We start from the raw sequence: 18,767 nt of genomic DNA on the forward strand, positions 1-18,767 counted from the left end.
ATATATATATATATATATATATATATATATATATATATATATATATATATATATATATATATATATATATATATATATATGTTGTGTTTCGGAAAAATGCGCAAAATTGCAAAAAACCTAGATAAAACAGTTTTTAGCAAGGCAGTGGGGTTTTCCCGGAAAAATGCGATTTTTTACGAACCCTATACAATGATAATGTATTATGGGACTTTTTATAGATAAAATAGCGATAATAGAGACTAGAGAGACCTTAGGAGTTATTTAACGTTCATGGCAGGTAAAATGCGTTAGCAATAAGAAAAAAGGCAAAGGTAAGCAATCGCCATTTTTAGTGTTTTATTTCATGCTAGAATTGAGCAGTTCAAAGAAAAAAAATAAACACGAGCAAAAAATATTCTTTTATCCTGAGAATTTTACAATTTCAAAGAGTTACGCATATTCGCACCATTATGCTTCACTGTGCTATGATTGGGCATCGCACACTGTACTACTAGGCCGCCAATCACGTCTCGTTCTCGTTGGCAGCACTGATGCGCATTAGCTGTGTTCAATTTTAAGGACACCTTGAAGATCAGAAACAAAAACAAACAGATCTGTCACGCAAACAATCTGTTCTTCGAAAGGGTAAACATCAAACAACGGCTCATCTAGATATATCCGTACATATACGTATAGTCTCCACAATAGAGCATCAGGAAGTCGCACATTTTTCTGCTGGATTGAAACAGTCATGCCGTCAGACAAAAAGAGGCGAAGCCGCAGCAGGGAACGAGACCGAGGAACTAAGGACAGAGAAAGGGACAGAGACCGAGAGCGCGAAAAGGATCGTGCCAGAGAACGAGACAAAGAACGGCGAGAAAGACGCAGGTCACGCTCCAGAAGTCGGTCGCGGGAAAAGGACCGCTATGGGAGCTCTTCAAAGTCGAAAGGAAAGGACGAGAAGCCGAAAGAAAGGTCGCGAAGTCCGACCGATGGCAAGTCTAAAGAGGAATCTTCCGATTCGCTTGCCAAGCAAGAGCCGGAGGATGTGAAACCAGTGGTCAAGAAGGAGCCTTTGTCACTGGAGGAGCTGCTGGCCAAGAAGAAGGCCGAGGAGGAGGCTAAGAGCAAGCCCAAGTTCTTGACCAAGGAGGAGAGGATGGCTGAGGCGATGAGGAAACGGCAGCAGGAGGTCGAGGAGCAGCGCAAGCAGCAGGAAGAAGAGCGTAGAAAACGTATGGAGTTCCAGAGGGAGGCTGCAAAGGCCTTCGAAGAGCACCGCAGAGACGATCGAGAACGTGAATTCAGGTTTGTTTCATAATAAATACTTCCAACAATTTAAAATAAATAACTTGTGTTTTTAATGTAGGAGACCTCCGCGACCAGAGAGAGCCAGGGACCCTGAGAAAACAGAGCGCGAGGGCGAGCCTACGGTCGTAAAAGACAAGGAGAAGGAAGGAGAGGCCATCAAGGAAAGGTATCTTGGTCTAGTTAAAAAGAAGAGGAGGGTGCGCCGCCTAAACGACCGCAAATTTGTGTTCGATTGGGATGCTGGCGAGGACACGTCCACAGATTACAATCCTATCTATAAAGAAAAACACCAGGTAATTTTAAAATTTGGCTCCCAGAAACAGAATGAACTAAATCTCGTTACCAGGTTCAATTTTACGGAAGAGGTCACGTTGCTGGTATCGACATCAAGGCGCAGAAAAAAGACCAGTCAAAGTTTTACGGCGAGCTGCTGGAAAAGAGGCGAACGGAAGCAGAAAAGGAACAAGAAGTGTGAGTGTTTGTGCTGGATTATAAACGCTGATTGATTTTTAATGGTCGAATCTTCTCAGCACCCGATTGAAGAAGCTAAAGCGGAAGGAAGACAAGCAAAAATGGGATGACCGTCACTGGACTGAGAAAGCAAGGGATGAGATGACAGAGCGAGATTGGCGTATTTTCCGCGAGGATTACAATATAACCATAAAAGGTTACTTTTTTCTATTAATCCGAATTGACAGAATTAACGAATTGATTTGCAGGAGGAAGGATTCCAAATCCAATTCGCGGCTGGAGGGAGTCTGGTGTGCCTGAGGAGATCCTCGATATTATCGACGAAGTCGGTTACAAGGATCCGACTCCGATCCAGCGTCAGGCAATCCCCATAGGTCTCCAGGTTTGTAGCAAATTGCTAAAAAAATTGTTAAAGGACTTCCAAAATGTTGATAAATAATTTAAATGCTCAAATTTAAATATTCGGGATATCAGTCATTTTTTTAAACATTTGAATTGTCTTTTTACTGGACAAAGAGAGTGGTCACTTTGTGATGTAATCATTGCTCAGCATTTAGTTTTTAAATTCTCATTTTGAACCAAACAACAAAGTGTGCGTACTGAACATCACCGGCCATGACTCTTATGACGTCACAAAATGGCCTATTTCCAGCGCCTAACGCTACAGCCCTATCAAAGAATCCCAACTGTACCCTTGATTTTCAGAACTGTCAAAAATGTTTTTCAACTAACATGTTTCCTTTAAATAAAATGAACAGAATCGAGACATCATTGGTGTTGCGGAAACCGGTTCTGGCAAAACGTTAGCATTCCTCATCCCGTTGCTCATGTGGATCCAATCTTTGCCGAAAATCGAACGCATCGAAGATGCTGACCAAGGTCCGTACGCCATTATTTTGGCTCCGACGCGTGAGTTGGCGCAACAAATTGAAGAGGAAACCCTCAAGTTTGGCACTCCTCTTGGAATCAGGACCGTGGTGGTGGTCGGAGGTCTCTCCAGGGAGGACCAAGGGTTCAAACTGCGTCTAGGTTGCGAGGTATGAAAAACCGCTAGGATTCAAGGCCATTTTGTAACCTAAATAAATTTAGATTGTCATCGCCACTCCAGGTCGTTTGATAGATGTCTTGGAGAATCGTTACTTGGTGTTGAGCCAGTGCACCTACATTGTCCTCGACGAGGCCGACAGAATGATTGACATGGGTTTTGAGGGGGAAGTGCAGAAGATCCTCGAATACATGCCGGTTACAAATCAGAAGCCGGACAACGAGGATGCTGAAGATGAAAAGAAACTGATGCAGAATTTTTTCTCTAAGCATAAGTACCGTCAGGTAAATATTAACTATTTTTGAATTTAAAAAATATTTACATACATCGGACACAGGCTGTATCTTAACGAAATTTTAAAAGAAAAAATAGAGTTCTCAGCCACGAGAGCTAATGCAGTGGCTGGTGGGACCGGTTAGCCAAATTTTTTGCCCAGCGTCGGCAGTAGGCCCTTTTTCAACGGTGTTTGGCGCAGCTTAGTCACATTCACGGTGGCAGGCGGCTGCCCTTGCGACCCAAAATTTGCCAGCTGGCGCGGCTGGCTGAGAACTCTAATTCTGACCATACAAATTCCTACATTTTTTTCCCTCGAGGGCTGTCGGTTTTATAGAAACTAACTGCAATGTCTCTCTCTCTCTCTTTCTCTCGACAGACTGTCATGTTCACCGCAACTATGCCTGCGGCTGTTGAAAGACTGGCTCGCACCTACCTGAGAAGACCAGCGGTGGTCTACATTGGATCTGCAGGAAAACCTACGGAACGCACGGAACAGATCGTGTACTTGGTGTCCGAGAACGACAAGAAGAAAAAGTTGCTGGACATCCTCAACAAGGGAGTCGAGCCGCCGATCATCATTTTCGTCAATCAAAAGAAGGGTGCCGACTTCTTGGCCAAGGGTCTTGAGAAACTTGGAGTAAGTGCCAGTTTATTAATTTGTTTAAAAAAAATAAAATTCTCAATCGTTTTCCAGTACAATGCATGCACGTTGCACGGTGGAAAAGGCCAGGAGCAGAGAGAGTACGCGTTGGCCAGTCTTAAGGGAGGAAGCAAGGACATTTTGGTGGCAACAGATGTGGCTGGTCGCGGTATCGACATTAAGGACGTGTCTCTCGTCATCAATTACGATATGGCCAAGAGCATTGAAGGTAATGTTTATAATCATTCTTATTATTAGATTTCAATTGGCTTTTGTTAGATTACACCCATCGTATTGGACGAACCGGTCGAGCTGGTAAAACAGGTATCGCCATCTCATTCCTCACCAAAGACGACTCGGCACTGTTCTACGATCTCAAGCAAACTATCATGTCGAGTCCTGTGTCTACCTGTCCGCCTGAGCTGATGAACCACCCTGAAGCCATGCACAAGCCTGGCACGGTGGTCACCAAAAAGAGGAGGGAAGAAAAGATTTTCGCCTGATTTTTCTTTGTTTGAAAGAATTCTAATAAATTGCTGCTTAGGAGATCCAGAATTATTATTTTAAAGCATATTTTTCGTTTTTACTAATCTTGAGATATTTTATAAAGTTGAAGAAAATCTCAAAATTGTTTTAAAATAAGTTTAGCTGGAGAAATTTACTCATTTTATTCTTGTATGATTTATATTTTAAGAGAAAAATAAATTAGAATATTTTTGAAAAATTTGAACCAGTTGAAGAAAGATGTATATTAAATATGTATGGTTCCGATTTATTAATTATTAAACCAAGTAAGTTTATAAAGAAAAAAAACAAATTAACCAGAGCAATACAGAGGGGAGGATCTAGTCCATTCTCGTCTTGATCTTGCGAGATGTGATCTTGTCCTTTTCACTGAAACACAAGGAAAAATAATTAATATTAAACCGATTGCACACAATTACTGCTCATTACATGATGTGGACAATAGCTCCCCAACCAGAAACGGCATCGCGGTCGAACGCATTGACGATAGCCTGAGAGCAGGTCTCGAAGAGGTCGTCAGGCTTCAAATTTGGTTCCCAAAGCGCTTCGCACATGCCGTACAGCTGCTCCGTGCAAGATCCAGCCACGACAAAGTCTTCTGGCTCGTTGATGCAACCAATCAGATCCATGTTGCACACATAGGGCTCAAAAGTGACAGGATCCAAACCAGCGATCACCGGCTCAACAAAATAGGGGCCGAATCTGTGATTGAATTTATTATTGGAGATTCACGATTTCGTTTAAATGCCAAAACTACCTTCTTTCGTAGAGCATGTTTGAAACCAGAGCTGAAAAAGTCTTTGGGTGGATTTTCCTGCTTTCGCGCAGTTCGTACAGGTTCAGACGGAATTTCAGGCGGTCTCTCACTGTCAGGGTGTCGGTGGCCAGTCCAGGGAGGCCAAGGTACAGGTGAGGACCCATTGGAAATACTTTCTGCAGTAATGAGGTGGTTGATCAATTTGGAAAATTTTAACTTGTGAAATAACAAACCTCAAAGTCCAGGGCTAGAGTCTGAGCTTGCACTCCGAACCGCAGGTCGGACGCTATTGCCACGCAGTTATCGCCCTTCATGGCCACAATGGCACCACCATTGTAGGTTAAGATGGACTGGAAAGAAATTCGAATTCAATAAATTGATGGAATAGTAGTAAAATGGAAATTTGCCGGTACGAGAGTCACTTCGATTCGCGGCGGCTTGGTAATGAATTTTTCCGTTTTTAAATGGCTACGAAGCAATTTTGATACGCGCAGTTTATAAAAGAGAACTTAATGATCATTTATATCATATTCTTACCATTTTTCAGCCCTCAAAATTCTTCAAAATCAATCAAATCACAGCTCTGCCCACGATGACTGACAAATTTGTTGTCAGCCAATTCACTATGCCAACTTAACAGGGTTATTAGATTAGCAGGCAGAGTTATTTTTAACAGATTAGCCAACATGACAGGTTCTTCCATGCAATCTTGTGATGAATAAATTCATTTTACCTTTTACCTTTAATAATTGGAAAAGAGCTAAAATTTCCAAGGTTGCCGATTAATTATTGAGAAAGTTGGCGCATAAGTTTGCTTGCTGATTAAGCGGCGATCATCAAATTGACTCCTTTTTGTAAAATCACGATTTACGGGATTTATGTTTCTAAAAATTCGCAGCTCGTTGGTTAGATTACCAAATCAAGCGAAAAATAGTTGATAATATAAGGTTTAATGTTTCAAGAAATTTGGTAAATGCTGGAATTTACCTGTTACTTGTTCCCGAATTCATTATAGCATACACTGAAGGGATCAGATAACTATTATTTAAGAAATTGATCAACTACTGCTAATCCCAATAATTTCCCTTCGCAACGAAATAAACCAATATCCTTTGCTGAAATAACATGCGTTTTGTTAAAATTATAAATGAAAGACTTAAAATACTTAATCTATTTTTTTTATTTCCTGTATCAACTCATTTTATACATTTTTATGGATTTTTGAATATTTGATTAAATCTAGTTATTTGAAATAATAGTATGAATGATCCCATAAAATTGAAGGAGTTCCTACCAATTGTCTGTCATACAACATTTACAATCATTTTGGTCTTAAGTCGAACTGTCCATCCTAATGTTATGGAGCATGGAAACATAAATCTATATCAAAACACAAAAGTTACAATATCGTATGTTCACTAACGTGTTGCTAATCCTACTTTATATAAAGTCTGTCGTAATAAAAAGTTTGACTTTACAAGGGCTTGAGGAAGCAACAAGAAGAGGTGACAACATGGATCGATCAGTGCGGAGTAAGTTTAAAAGAAGTCATAATCAGTAACATATATAGGTGTTACATCACAAAATGAAATGAGATAAAATGTTAATTCGCAGGTGTCCGTTCGTAATTATTAGCACACCAGATCAATGACCGTACACATTCTCATCACTGTAAGCGATGTAAAGGAAGAAGTCTTCTTCGTGGTGCTCCTGAAACCAAAATTATAAGTAAGTTTTAAGACGATTTACTAGCAATTGCATTCATATAAAAAGTGATAATTTAATATTAAGCAAGGTGACAGTGCTTTAACTGACATAGCAATTTTTCATCCAGTAAAAAATAAAGCTGCTTCAATTTAAATGGAAATATTACAGTTTTCGCCAACCTTACTTTTATAATTATGGGGCTCTTATAAGAACTGTCGAAATATGTAACCTGGCAGAAACTGTAATTTTACCATGTTTATTTATTTTTTAAAAAGATCTTGCGTGTGTATGCCAAGCGCAATTTAAGCATTTAATTTTTTCACAATTTAATTAGCCAGCAAAATAAGAAATTACCTGGTACAGGGATCCCATGGTTGCACTGGTCGGGGGGATAACATTGTTGACGAAGAAGAAGAGGGCATCCTCAGGACGCAAATGGATTCTCTTCCTGATCAGGAAGTAGAATTGTCCGACAGTCAGGTCAGAAGGAACCAGGTACTTCTTCTTGTCAAGGTCACCGATGCGCGCTCTCGGCGCTTTTTCCACGATCACCTTAATTAACGAGATAAAGCTTATTAGAGTTTCTAAGCAAAACATACATTTGATTTTCTAATAAGGCTTGAACAAAAACAAGTTAAACTGAAATTAAAAACAATAAATCTAGAGTCAAAGTGGATTAATCTTATCTGGAATGTGCCTAATTCATTTCTCGGTCATGTTCAGCTTGCAAAATATGTACGTGTGTCGCGGAGGCCTTGATAGTAAAAGCGACCATAACGAGCACAGCTGACAATCGAGTTTCTGTTTCTGCGATCAAGGAGTTAAAATTATCTCCCGCGTGACGCAACATTTTTGACTCTTCAGCACCAAAATACAGCTGAAGCGAACCCGAAATTGAGATGAAATAAATAAACAAAATGACTGATTTGCATGAGAACGAGTGGCAGAAGCAGGAAATATATTATAATTACGTCGTGCACTGAAATCGATCAGGTATGTATGCAATGCACTTCGTCACGGCCAAGCAGCTCTAAAGTGTTCAACTTACGGGCACTCTGTCAGGGTATTTTCGACGGATTTTTTCGCCCTCGGCCTTCCTCTTCTCGAAGACATGCTCCTCCTTGTATTGGAACTTCATTTTGATCGAGTCAAACTTCTAAAAGGTCTGTATAAAGGCAAGTTCTCAACTGCGTCGTAATGCTCAATGCAAGTGGCTGACTGCTGGTGCTTTGGCTCACAATCAGATGCTAGTAAGTTGTAGCTCGCTCGGTTTGCTCGGTGCTGACGGCGGAGAGATACCCACAACACGGAAAAAGAACACGCCAGGTCAAATAGATTCGTAAGAAACAGGGTTTAAGGCGGAAGTATCAGCCTTAAATAGATAAAATGGCTCAATGAATCTAAAATAAGTGTTGTTGAAAAGTGAATTTTATTCTTAAACATGGCAAAAGGTTCAACCATAGGGTTGAAAACATTAATGTTTTGGCAACCTTCTCCCGCATTGACGTCATTTTCACATGACAACAAAATCGGCCAATCAGTTCACTGCAGCTGTGGGGAAATTTCGTGTAATGTAACACATAATTTTTGTTGGAATAGCGCGGGAAACATTGGATCCAAGTTTTGTTCATTCGTCAACTGCCCATGGTTTAAAATTTAAAATACGAGAGACACACTGAATTCAGAACACAAATTAAATATATAATAAGATTTTTAACAACACCTTTTTTAATTTTATTGACTGTATATTATGATGGATGGGAGACAAACTTTTTCCACAAAATAGAAAATATAATAAAAAACCCTCTGCTTAAACATATAGTACAGTAATGCTACCATTTTGAATCTAAATTATTGAAGGTATCATATAAAACACAACCTTTACACCATTACATATATCTCATCCATAAATATTTTCTATTTCAGATGTAAATGCAATGAATCAAAATTATGAAATTTATATTACACTCCACTTAAATAAGAAACCCAAGAAAATGAAACACATAAGTTGAGAGAAGATTAAGAATAACAGTTTTTGTATTTAACGTGTATTTATTTTGAGTCTATATTACCAAATAATAACAATGATATAATGATATATATATATATATATATATATATATATATATATATATATATATATATATATATATATATATATATATATATATTATAATGAAACAATGTCCATCACAAAAAGTAACTAACTTGAATTCCTTTGACCAGGGAGAAAATTGTTTTGGAATGCTTGCCATCTTTTTCTTTGCGGCTGGAAAGCGCAAAAGTTGCCATTTCTCTGGCTTCAGACTTGGAAACATCACCTCTCAGCAACAACAGCTGAATCAAATGTTCCTCTGTTACATCAGGATATTTTTCCACAAGCGCATGAAGGTCTAGCGAGAGCATTTCAGAGTCCTCATTTTCCAGCACATCCGCCAGCTGCTTGATGGCTTCAATACATTCGTTTTCGCTGGCGATTTCTGGAGCGGTTCTCATGAAAAACTTTTGCAATATTTCCGCCTCGTTCTTGATTTGGTTCGCCCCCTCTTTGCGATCATCACTCGTCTTGAACGTCATCTTCTTCAGCAGCATGCTTGTGATGTACTTTTTGGCCACGGTGTTCATGCACTCAGTTATAGCGATTTCGAAATTTTCAGGCTTCAGATGCCTGTAATCGCTGATGTAGTCCTCCAACGTGACGCGAATCGTCTCCACGGCTGAGCTGTTGCCTATCCATTTCGCCGTGACACACTCTTGGAAGTGCGGCTCCAAGTCGAGAAACGCTTCTTCCAGCAAATACCGCGCCGACTCACGACGCAAATTCTGCACAGAATTAATCAATTTTACAAAACAAAGGGAAATTATTACTTGGAACGTGATCCTGAGGGTTTCGAAGCTTTGAGCAGCCATCATGTCGTGGATTCCAGGCTTCCAGTGCTCCAGTTTAATTTGGTTTGCCATTTCCTCGAACGCCAGGCAGTTGTTGACGATTTTAATCATGTGGTTGGTGAAGTACGGGTTCTAGAATTAACTCGGTTAAAAGCTGAGGAACGTGAATCAATGCGAATTTGCCTGTTTTCTGTCTTCAAAGTGGCTGGTCTTGAAGAGGATAATTGCATCTCTGTAGATATTTCCAAACCGAGTCACTTGCATGATGCTCAGCTGAACAGCCTTGAATGTCAACTGTTGACTGATTTTAAAGGTAATTCGAGTGTCAAAAATTAATTAAAATTGAAGAAACCTTGTTGAGTGAGCCAATTTCAAGTTTTCCGTAACCATACTCGAGATAATTAGAGGCGCATGAGTTATAAAATATTGATCGTCATTGGTCTCTGGTGGAGAAATCTTTTGCCACTCCTGTTTCTCTGTCTCCAAGGTCCTATTCATCCATTCAATGAAATTGGCCTCCAGAATCTATAAACAATATTTTTCAAGGGCCTGTTTCATTTAAAATTTTATTTTAAACCTTGAGGTACTGATTTTCAAGGTCGGTAACCTCCTCGCTTGTCAGCAATGGTTTCAATGATGACGTGTTTATGTTCAGTTCTGGATTCATCATCAGCTCTGGCCCGTTGTAAGTATGCAAGACCCAATTTAGGAAAGTTATGTACTCGTTTCCAACCAGTCCATTTCTTGAAATGTTCATCAGCTGATTATGAGAGATTATTTTTAATTTTGTTAGAGTAGTTGTTTCCTCTTACGTGTCGAGACAAGGCATTGTGGTACATTTCCACGAAGACGTTTAGTATGTTGTAGTGCGGTGGGAAGCACGGCACACACAGGTCCTTGACAACTTGCAAATCTTCAGAAATCAACATGCGGTTGAGCTGAAATTATTAATTTTTTATAATTTAAATATTGCCCGGATCAATCGATTCTGGAGGTTTGAATTAGTTTAGGCAGCTAAAATTCGACACCAGAAAATTTGAAAACTGATTATGGCGGTTTTTAGTCTGGGAATCGATTTTCTCTCCAATGAGATCTTTTTTGACACCTTTTATACCAATTTATCTTTACTCTAACTAGAGTTGCTACAATTCCCTGAAAAATTTGGCCAATTTTGAGCCCCTGTAAACAATGATTGAAATCCGGACTTTAAATTTTAGGGCTGACCACTCACCTCCACCAAATTTCACCAAACCCTTGACAACAGCGGACCCACCCTCTAGTTAATATCCTCATATTCTGCCAAAATGATTGAAATTTACCTCAAAATGCTTCACAAGCCACATTTTATCCTCTGATCGGTCATTTGTCTGGGTGCCTTCGACTCTTTGAGCAACCCCGTCGTCCAGCACGTCCATTGCCATCTTCTTCCAATTTTTAGGTCTACCTGGCGGCATGAAGCCACTTCTCCCAAACCTCTGTTGCAAAGAAATTTAATCAACGCTGTTAGAAAAGAAATAAATTACCTCTTGCGCTTCCGCGTCTGCTTTCTCCTCTCGTTCGATGATTCTCAAAGCAGTGACTATCACAGTTGGCTCTTTTCTCACAGTGTTCAACGTCCGGCCGATGATCAACTTGATTTGCTTTGAAAAATATATGGACAGGTTGTTGACCTCGTCAAAGTACTCCTTCAGCATTCTCGTATCAAGCGGGTCTTGGTTTGGAAGCTTGTGCAGCTCAAATAGCAGATCGTCTCGAGAATTCTCCAAGTCAGCGAGGCTCTAATAAACATGAATAAAATACATTTGGCTCAGCAGGAGGAATACAAAATTTATATCATACTTGGTGAGCGTGGAGAAGTTTTCCTTCATTGATCCACTGCTTCGTCCTCTCGACACTCTCAGGAACAGTGAAAATGTGCTTCAAGTTTTCCATTGCTGTCACATACTGAGAGTGTCGCATGTTTTCTTCACGAACTTCCTGTAATTTATTGCTCAGCTCAGGCACAACACCGAAAAAGTCTTCAAGCGATTTCAGACTGAAATGTTATGAAAGCTATGTAGTAAAAAATATCATTGAAATTTAATGCTGTTTACTTTTCTTTTATCTCTTGCACATCTTTCAACGAAACTTGGAGCTGGTTCAGTCCGACACGAACACCGTCCAGTTGGCTCTGCATCGCCGTTTTTAGCATAGATTCAACCGATGCTTTTTTCCTTTCCACCCTTCTTTTGTATTGGTCAACCTATTCAATTAAAATATTTAATATATCTCATCAAAAAGGGGGAAAAGTATATGTATGTATAACTATATACCTTTTCAAGCTGATCAACTCTTTGCAACAGCTGCTGGACTCTCTTTTTGGCATCCTCCTTGGCTTTAATCTCCAAATTATCGAAATCCATGGTTGAAATCGAGACTAGAGTTAAATCTGGTAAATCGTCATTAGATACTTAATTTAACTCAAGTAACTCTACAGTATCAATGACACCCCTCTCTCACACCCAAAACAACACACAGCACACCCTCAGGCCCAGGCCTAAACAAAGAAAATGTGGGCGTAGCGAGTGTGCATTGAAGTGGGCGTATCCCTTCAAAGTTTATAAAATGTAATTTAATATCTATTTTGCTATTCGTGTTGAATTTAACTGATAATTTTTATTTACCCCTTCAGCAGATGAAATAAATAAACCCTTCTTCTTGTAAATCTCGAATTGTTTTTGCAAAAATATCCATAATAAAATTATTCTGAGAATTTAAAAGGTCTGTCGCCAATCAGATAAGAATTTAGCGACGGCTGCATCAATGAGCGTCCGCATAGGTTGGTAGCAGTTGGTAGCAACAGCAGTCAAGCCCAATCGAATGACATTTCTTCTTGACATGCGCAGGGTACAAGCAGCAAGAACAGCAGAGTCGAGCTGATGAGCAGAGCTCTTTCATTACGCCAGGTGAATGGAGGCTCGTCCAAAATTTTAGGAGTTTCGGCATCATTTAACAGATTGAAATCGCCGATTTGAACGAAGAGTTGTGGTGACGGTATCGAGTGGAATCAATCATGCTGAAGTACGCGAACTTGTCTCTTGTCAGCCAAATCGTCAGGTAAGAAGCTGCATAGATTTTTTCAAAGCTAAAATTAAGTAGTGTTCTGTAGAGTTTACGTAAATCGTATGTTTTTGTTTTTGGAACACACGGCTGTGTGGAGATTACACAGGATTTTTCAGTGTCGTGTCGTGACATTCTGCCCTTGGGCATTCAAGATTCAAGCCCTGTTATCTTGAATTTGAAAATTTCTGCTGTTGGTTTGAACTCACAAATTAATTTCATGAGTATGTACCTGTTCTATTATTGATGAAAAAACCAACGATTTTTTCTAACGATATGGATTTTTTCAGCTCTCACGAGGAATTAAATTCTCAAGGTCGATTTAAATCTTAATTTTGAAATTGTAATATATACCATACAATATTGATCGAGAGAAGAAATACCTGTTTTTCAAGCAGGGTATTAAGTGCGAATAAATTTATATTTTAAAGGCAGGGCTCGTCAATGGTCCATGACGGTCATTGATTTTCTTGCTTGTGCGTAAATTTAATTTGTCGGGCCTTTTTGTCAATTTAAATGCGCAGGAAATAAGAAAAAGCTCAATAAAGTCATAATTATACTAAAAACCTCAAGCTCAGATTCATTTTTATCGTTCTTTCAGAGTGTCAAAGCGATCTGTTGGCTCAGTTGTCAACATTCCTAAGGCCGACCCCAGCGGAGTACAAAATGAGCCAATTCTTGGTAAAAAAATCAATTCGTATTTTGGAGAAGGTTTTTTTTTCATTGCAAAATTGTCGTGCAGAGTACTTGAAGGGAAGCAAGGAAAGAAAAGAGCTGCAGGCAGCTCTGGACAAACTGTCCTCGCAATGTCAAGAGGTGCCCATCATCATCGGTGACAAGGAGATTAAAAATTCAGATGTGCAGTACCAGCCGATGGTATTAATATTTTAATTTAAATTTTACGACCAACTCATCGGCTGTCTCAATAGCCGCATGATCACAAGAAGAAGATCGCGAAATTCTACTACGCGTCGAAGGAGGACGTGAAGAAGGCCACGAATGTCGCAACCGAAGCGCAGAAAAAATGGGATCGAACGCCACTGAACGAAAGACTGGCCATTTGGACCAAAGCTGCCGATCTGATGGCCGGCAAATATCGCATGGAACTGAATGCTGCCACCATGCTGGGACAGGGAAAGACTGCAGTGCAGGCGGAAATTGATTCTGCTGCCGAGTTGATAGACTTTTTCAGGTAATTGAATTGTTTCCTAAGTAAGCTCTCTTTAATAGCTTTCAAATTACAGATTCAATGCTTATTTTGCAAAGGAGTTGCTTCATTATCAGCCTATCAGTGAGAACGCGAGCGTGACTAAGAACTCCATGCGATACCGAGGCATTGAAGGCTTCATCGCAGCCGTCTCTCCATTCAACTTCACTGCAATTGGAGGCAATCTCGCCTACACTCCCGCTCTAATGGTAAACAATCCACTGTTGAATAGAATATATCTATCATTCATGTCAATCATTGAAGGGCAACGGAGTTGTTTGGAAGCCGTCAGACACTGCTCTGCTGTCCAATTACATCATTTACAAAATATGCAGGGAGGCAGGCCTACCTTCAGGGGTAGTCAACTTTGTGCCTGCTGATGGACCTGTCTTTGGTGACACTATCACCGCCTCTCCAAATCTCGCGGGCATCAACTTCACTGGCTCTGTACCGTATGTATCATCTCATATGCGTTAATTCTTGCATTTCATGCATAATGGGTGTTTCCAGGAAAGATTTAATATGGTCTGCAATTTTTTGGTGTTTTTGGGGTCATATATGAGTCCTTATGTTCAGAGTCGCGCGGCTTAGCGGCCCGACGCGCGTGTGGCCTACCCAGACCCAGATCCACGTCCCTATCTTTTCCCATGTTAAATGAGTTTTTGTTATTGGCTCTTTGTCAAAATTACTGGAGTCATCCGCGTCTCAATTGGTGTCAAACTATAACGCACAAGTTGATCTACAACATAAGTCGAAACCATGAACGCGGGAAACAAAACAACCGAGAAAGTCGCGTTCAGTCTGGGAAGAAAGCTACAGCTTTTGCAGGCGACAGTAGAGACATCTGCTTATACCCAGCACGCAGTTCGAGCGGTCACGTGACTTCATCTCATTGGCTAAGAGAAGGCACGCATCCCTTGGCTTTTCCCTTCAACTCCCTCCAAGCAGTAAAGTTGGTGCCTGCTATTAGACAACGAGATGGCAGGATTGAGGCACGTGATTGCTCGAACTTCACTGTGTGCTTCACTGCTCTTGCTGGGCATGCGCCGATATCTACTGTCGCCTGCCCAAACTGTAGCTTTCTTCCCAGACAAAAAGGAGCACTTTTCGAACGAGCACTTCTCTGTTTTTTTTTTATTTCCCGCTGTCCTGGTTTTGACTTATGTTGTAGATCAACTCGTTCGCTTTCGTTTGACACCAATTGAGACGCGGGTGGCTAAAGTAATTTGGACACAGAGCCGATAACGGAAACTCATTTAACACGGGAAAAAATTGGGATGTGGATCTGTGCAGGCCGCACGCGCGTCAGGCCACTAAGCCGCGCGACTCCTAATAGAATGGCTCTAGTTTTGGTTTTTAATGGACTTGTCTGATCTCAAGGATGACTACTAGTAGGGTACTTGCGTCAGAAAAATCCTATTTCTAATTTATTACTATTTATCAGACACAGACAATGCCGATTTTTCAAACTTTTTAACCTGGGTATCTAAAAAACTACTGGTTTCTCCCCCTCCACCCTAAAAATGTCTAGGCATGTGATAAACACTTGGAGCAACACACCATAGGCAATTTTAAGGGCGTTGATGATGTTTATTTCAAACCTATTATTTGTGTCTCCAGACTCCTGACAGTGATTTAAATTTTTACAATATTTTTATTCCCTTGCAGAACATTCAACCGGCTTTGGGCCCAGGTGGGAAAGAACATCAACTTGTACAAAAACTTCCCAAGGCTCATTGGTGAGTGTGGTGGAAAGAACTACCACTTTGTCCATCCGTCTGCAGACGCCGAGTCGGTTGTCATGGGCACCATCAGGTCTGCGTTTGAGTACTGCGGTCAGAAGTGCTCGGCCTGCTCAAGGATGTACGTCTCTGAGTCCCTCTGGCCAAAGGTGATCAAGCCAAATTATCAAACCACCTTTTGGCTCATTTGGAAAAAAAATATTGCAGATTAAAGAAGGACTGCTTGCCGAGAGAGATAAACTGAAAGTTGGCCCGGTGACGGAATTCGACTCATTCATGTCGGCAGTCATCGACGAGAAGGCGTTCAAAAGAATCAAAAGCTACATTGACAAGGCCAAGAATTCGTCTGCACTGAAAATTCTGGGTGGCGGACATTATGACGACAGCGTGGGTTACTTCGTTCAGCCCACCATCATCCAATCAAACGACCCCAAGCACCGCATCATGAGCGAGGAAATCTTCGGCCCTGTGCTTTCCATTTACGTATACCCTGACAACAAGGTCGATTCCACTCTGGAGCTTGTCAGTGAAACTACATCCTACGCACTGACTGGAGCGGTTTTTGCTCAAGACGAGTAAGTTTAATGAAAATTTCAGTTTGATTTAGTTTTGGAGAAATATCATATTGTTTAATAGTAAACACATTTGGAGGTTTTTAAAATATTTATAGATGAATCGATTGGTTAATGTCATTTTCGACTTCGCAGAAAATTACCTAGGTTTTTAAACGTTTCAACGATTTGAGATGATGTTTTAAAAGTTTCTGAACTGACTGCCAGGTCATGTCAGTGAGAAAAAACAATTATTTATCATATAAACGCAAATCAAATATAATTCAAGGAAATTTTTCAACATAGGGAATATTATCAGCTTTCAGTATGTGTTTATTTTTTGCGCTACGATTAACCATTTAAAACTCAACAAAATATGGAACTAACACGTCCAAAAAAAATTTTTTTTTTCGGAAATACAAAAACGCTGTTTAGAATTTTTTTATTTTTTAAGTCCATGCTCTTTAACCTAAACACAATTTTTTAATTTTAATTGCAGGAGCTTCCTGAAGTCAGCTGTGGAAGACCTGAAGTACACAGCCGGCAACTTCTACATCAATGACAAATCGACCGGCTCGGTGGTCGGTCAGCAGCCTTTCGGTGGCGGTCGTCTCTCTGGTGAGTACAGTCGCTCTAGCATATTTTGTGGCCTCACCTGACCACGCCGCAATTCTCATTCTCAGGAACGAATGACAAGGCTGGAGGTCCGCACTATGTCCTCCGCTGGGCATCTCCTCAGTCCATTAAAGAAACGTTTGTTCCCCTCAGGGAATGGAGGTACCCCTACATGGATTAAACGCCTCTACTACGATTTTTGTTTTGCTATTTCACCCCCTATAATTTGGTGCAGAGTCCAAAGTGTTAGGTTGTGCCCTTGGTAGAAGAAACAAAAAAGAAAAAATATAATACGAAAATGTCTAGTGGAATCCCTGGCCATTTGTTTAACTGTGTGAAATAGTGTTACCTGGTCACGCAATTCTTTCACGAATCAAAGTGCATTTGGTGCCGGAAGTACTTAAGTATTAACTCTTGCAGTATTATTTTAATTAATCACAGGGGTATTATAATTTTTTACTGGTCGAAATCTATTGATTAATGTGATTTCACGTTTTGTATTTTTTTCTCGTCGCTATTAGGACCTTCGTATTTTTTTAAATCTTGTCAAATTATTTTTGTACTCTGCTCATTTCTTGCCTTCAAATTTAAAATTGGAATGTATTACGACTCACTTCCGACACCATGATTGTGTGAAACAAAATTCACTGCCGAAAAGTGCAGCAAAATGATGACAATATAAAATGTATTACTAAAATGGTATTACAAAAGTTGTAATGATGTTTGCCTTAGTAGTTCTTACAAACAAACTCTTATTGATTGCTTCCCCACACTCATCTTGCCATTTTTTTCCATCTAATGACATGCATTTACTTCACGATCACTCGAAGGGTTAAATTTTCGTCTGTTATATATGATTGTATAAGTCATTTTAACTCTTGTGTTTCCTTTGTGATATGTTAACCTTGCTTAATGTCGAATAAGAGTGGTCGCAACAGAACATTAAGTGTATAAAAAATGCAATTGAAGAATCACGAATCTTATCTCGTATATATTGTACGGTGAACTCGGTAAAAAAGTAAACCTGCAAGCTGGAAAAATGCAACGAGCCTTTTATTTTGTACGATATAATTTAAACCTCTATCAATTTCATGCGCCGCCAGGCAGAAGGCCGCCGAATGTCAAGCGTGAATTAAATTGTGACGTGAGTTTCCTTTCAGCTAAATTTTTCCGTCCTGCGTTTGTCAAAATTTGTTGACGTGTTGCTTCTTAAAATGTGCAAACTCACGTTTATAAATATTTAATTTAAAACCGACCTTGGTGTTATAGCAATTTAAAAACTCAACGAAAACAACATATTGCTGTCTATATAATATATTAGAATGGACAGGTAGTTTTTTTTTAAATTACCCTAAGGAGTAAAAATATAAATATGAATCATTAGTTTACAATCGGTCTTATTAAATAAAATTTATACTAACAGAAATCCCAGGGAAACGTAACGCTGAAAACTTAATAAATGTTTTGAAGTAGCACTGGAATTTAATTTTTGACGATGTCAACCGATTCCTGAGGGTCAAATCAAGGTAGACAGCAGAATCAATCAGTCGGCAGTTCGACAAAACATGCCGAAAAACGTTAAACCCGTTACTTTGGCGTTTTTTTGGTTTGAACCTAATCACTAGAATATTGGCGACCAATCAGTGAAAATTGGGTAGATCCAGACAGCAGTGCCACTGCAACCGCCAGCGGAAGTCTGTGCTGCTGGCTGGACTACTTGGTAGCTTGACTCACTTCCACTGTGGCGCTGCTGTCTCGATATTCGGCAAACCTAAATCAGAGAACTTCTCTGATTAATCGCCGGTAATTAATTATTTATGTGTTAGTTTATTTACTCTCGCAATAATCAGTTAGTAATAAAATAAAATTCTTCAATTTTTTTTTACAAATATGCAAATATGATTCTTTGTCTCTGAAAAATGAAAATGGCTTAGCAAAGATTTGTTCTCAAGT

At 39.9% G+C, this 18,767-nt stretch overlaps 5 protein-coding genes across 5 annotated transcripts; 2 read left to right on the forward strand and 3 right to left on the reverse strand.

Moving 5' to 3' along the window:
• Positions 1 to 556: 556 nt before the first annotated feature.
• LOC135936107 (probable ATP-dependent RNA helicase DDX23) lies at positions 557 to 4,268 on the forward strand. Its single transcript, XM_065478798.1, has 10 exons — positions 557 to 1,287; positions 1,349 to 1,583; positions 1,637 to 1,761; positions 1,821 to 1,957; positions 2,010 to 2,143; positions 2,520 to 2,798; positions 2,851 to 3,090; positions 3,459 to 3,719; positions 3,777 to 3,951; positions 4,002 to 4,268. Exons 1-10 carry the CDS (start codon positions 731 to 733, stop codon positions 4,223 to 4,225), a joined length of 2,367 nt encoding a protein of 788 aa, XP_065334870.1. The 5' UTR covers positions 557 to 730; the 3' UTR covers positions 4,226 to 4,268.
• Positions 4,269 to 4,473: 205 nt separating this feature from the next.
• On the reverse strand, positions 4,474 to 5,652 carry Prosbeta3 (proteasome subunit beta type-3). The gene is made up of 5 exons (XM_065477909.1): positions 5,542 to 5,652; positions 5,238 to 5,354; positions 5,005 to 5,180; positions 4,677 to 4,949; positions 4,474 to 4,616 (listed from the first exon to the last, which is right to left on the reverse strand). The coding sequence occupies exons 1-5, from the start codon at positions 5,542 to 5,544 to the stop codon at positions 4,568 to 4,570; spliced, it is 618 nt and encodes a 205-aa protein (XP_065333981.1). The 5' UTR covers positions 5,545 to 5,652; the 3' UTR covers positions 4,474 to 4,567.
• A 514-nt stretch (positions 5,653 to 6,166) lies between these two features.
• Positions 6,167 to 7,974, reverse strand: LOC135936702 (gamma-aminobutyric acid receptor-associated protein). The gene is made up of 3 exons (XM_065479617.1): positions 7,760 to 7,974; positions 7,066 to 7,263; positions 6,167 to 6,714 (listed from the first exon to the last, which is right to left on the reverse strand). Exons 1-3 carry the CDS (start codon positions 7,847 to 7,849, stop codon positions 6,649 to 6,651), a joined length of 354 nt encoding a protein of 117 aa, XP_065335689.1. The 5' UTR covers positions 7,850 to 7,974; the 3' UTR covers positions 6,167 to 6,648.
• Positions 7,975 to 8,876: 902 nt separating this feature from the next.
• Sec6 (Exocyst complex component Sec6) lies at positions 8,877 to 12,113 on the reverse strand. The gene is made up of 11 exons (XM_065477630.1): positions 11,913 to 12,113; positions 11,694 to 11,842; positions 11,440 to 11,635; positions 11,124 to 11,378; positions 10,920 to 11,075; positions 10,413 to 10,538; positions 10,178 to 10,360; positions 9,953 to 10,125; positions 9,784 to 9,901; positions 9,580 to 9,732; positions 8,877 to 9,534 (listed from the first exon to the last, which is right to left on the reverse strand). Exons 1-11 carry the CDS (start codon positions 12,000 to 12,002, stop codon positions 8,902 to 8,904), a joined length of 2,232 nt encoding a protein of 743 aa, XP_065333702.1. The 5' UTR covers positions 12,003 to 12,113; the 3' UTR covers positions 8,877 to 8,901.
• Positions 12,114 to 12,482: 369 nt separating this feature from the next.
• On the forward strand, positions 12,483 to 17,859 carry P5CDh1 (delta-1-Pyrroline-5-carboxylate dehydrogenase 1). Its single transcript, XM_065477631.1, has 10 exons — positions 12,483 to 12,696; positions 13,301 to 13,380; positions 13,442 to 13,575; positions 13,629 to 13,891; positions 13,944 to 14,115; positions 14,171 to 14,358; positions 15,575 to 15,797; positions 15,856 to 16,223; positions 16,699 to 16,817; positions 16,883 to 17,859. Exons 1-10 carry the CDS (start codon positions 12,653 to 12,655, stop codon positions 16,993 to 16,995), a joined length of 1,704 nt encoding a protein of 567 aa, XP_065333703.1. The 5' UTR covers positions 12,483 to 12,652; the 3' UTR covers positions 16,996 to 17,859.
• Positions 17,860 to 18,767: the final 908 nt, after the last annotated feature.

Source organism: Cloeon dipterum, chromosome 2 (assembly GCF_949628265.1).
Source record: "Cloeon dipterum chromosome 2, ieCloDipt1.1, whole genome shotgun sequence".
Classification (NCBI taxonomy): Eukaryota; Metazoa; Arthropoda; class Insecta; order Ephemeroptera; family Baetidae; genus Cloeon; species Cloeon dipterum.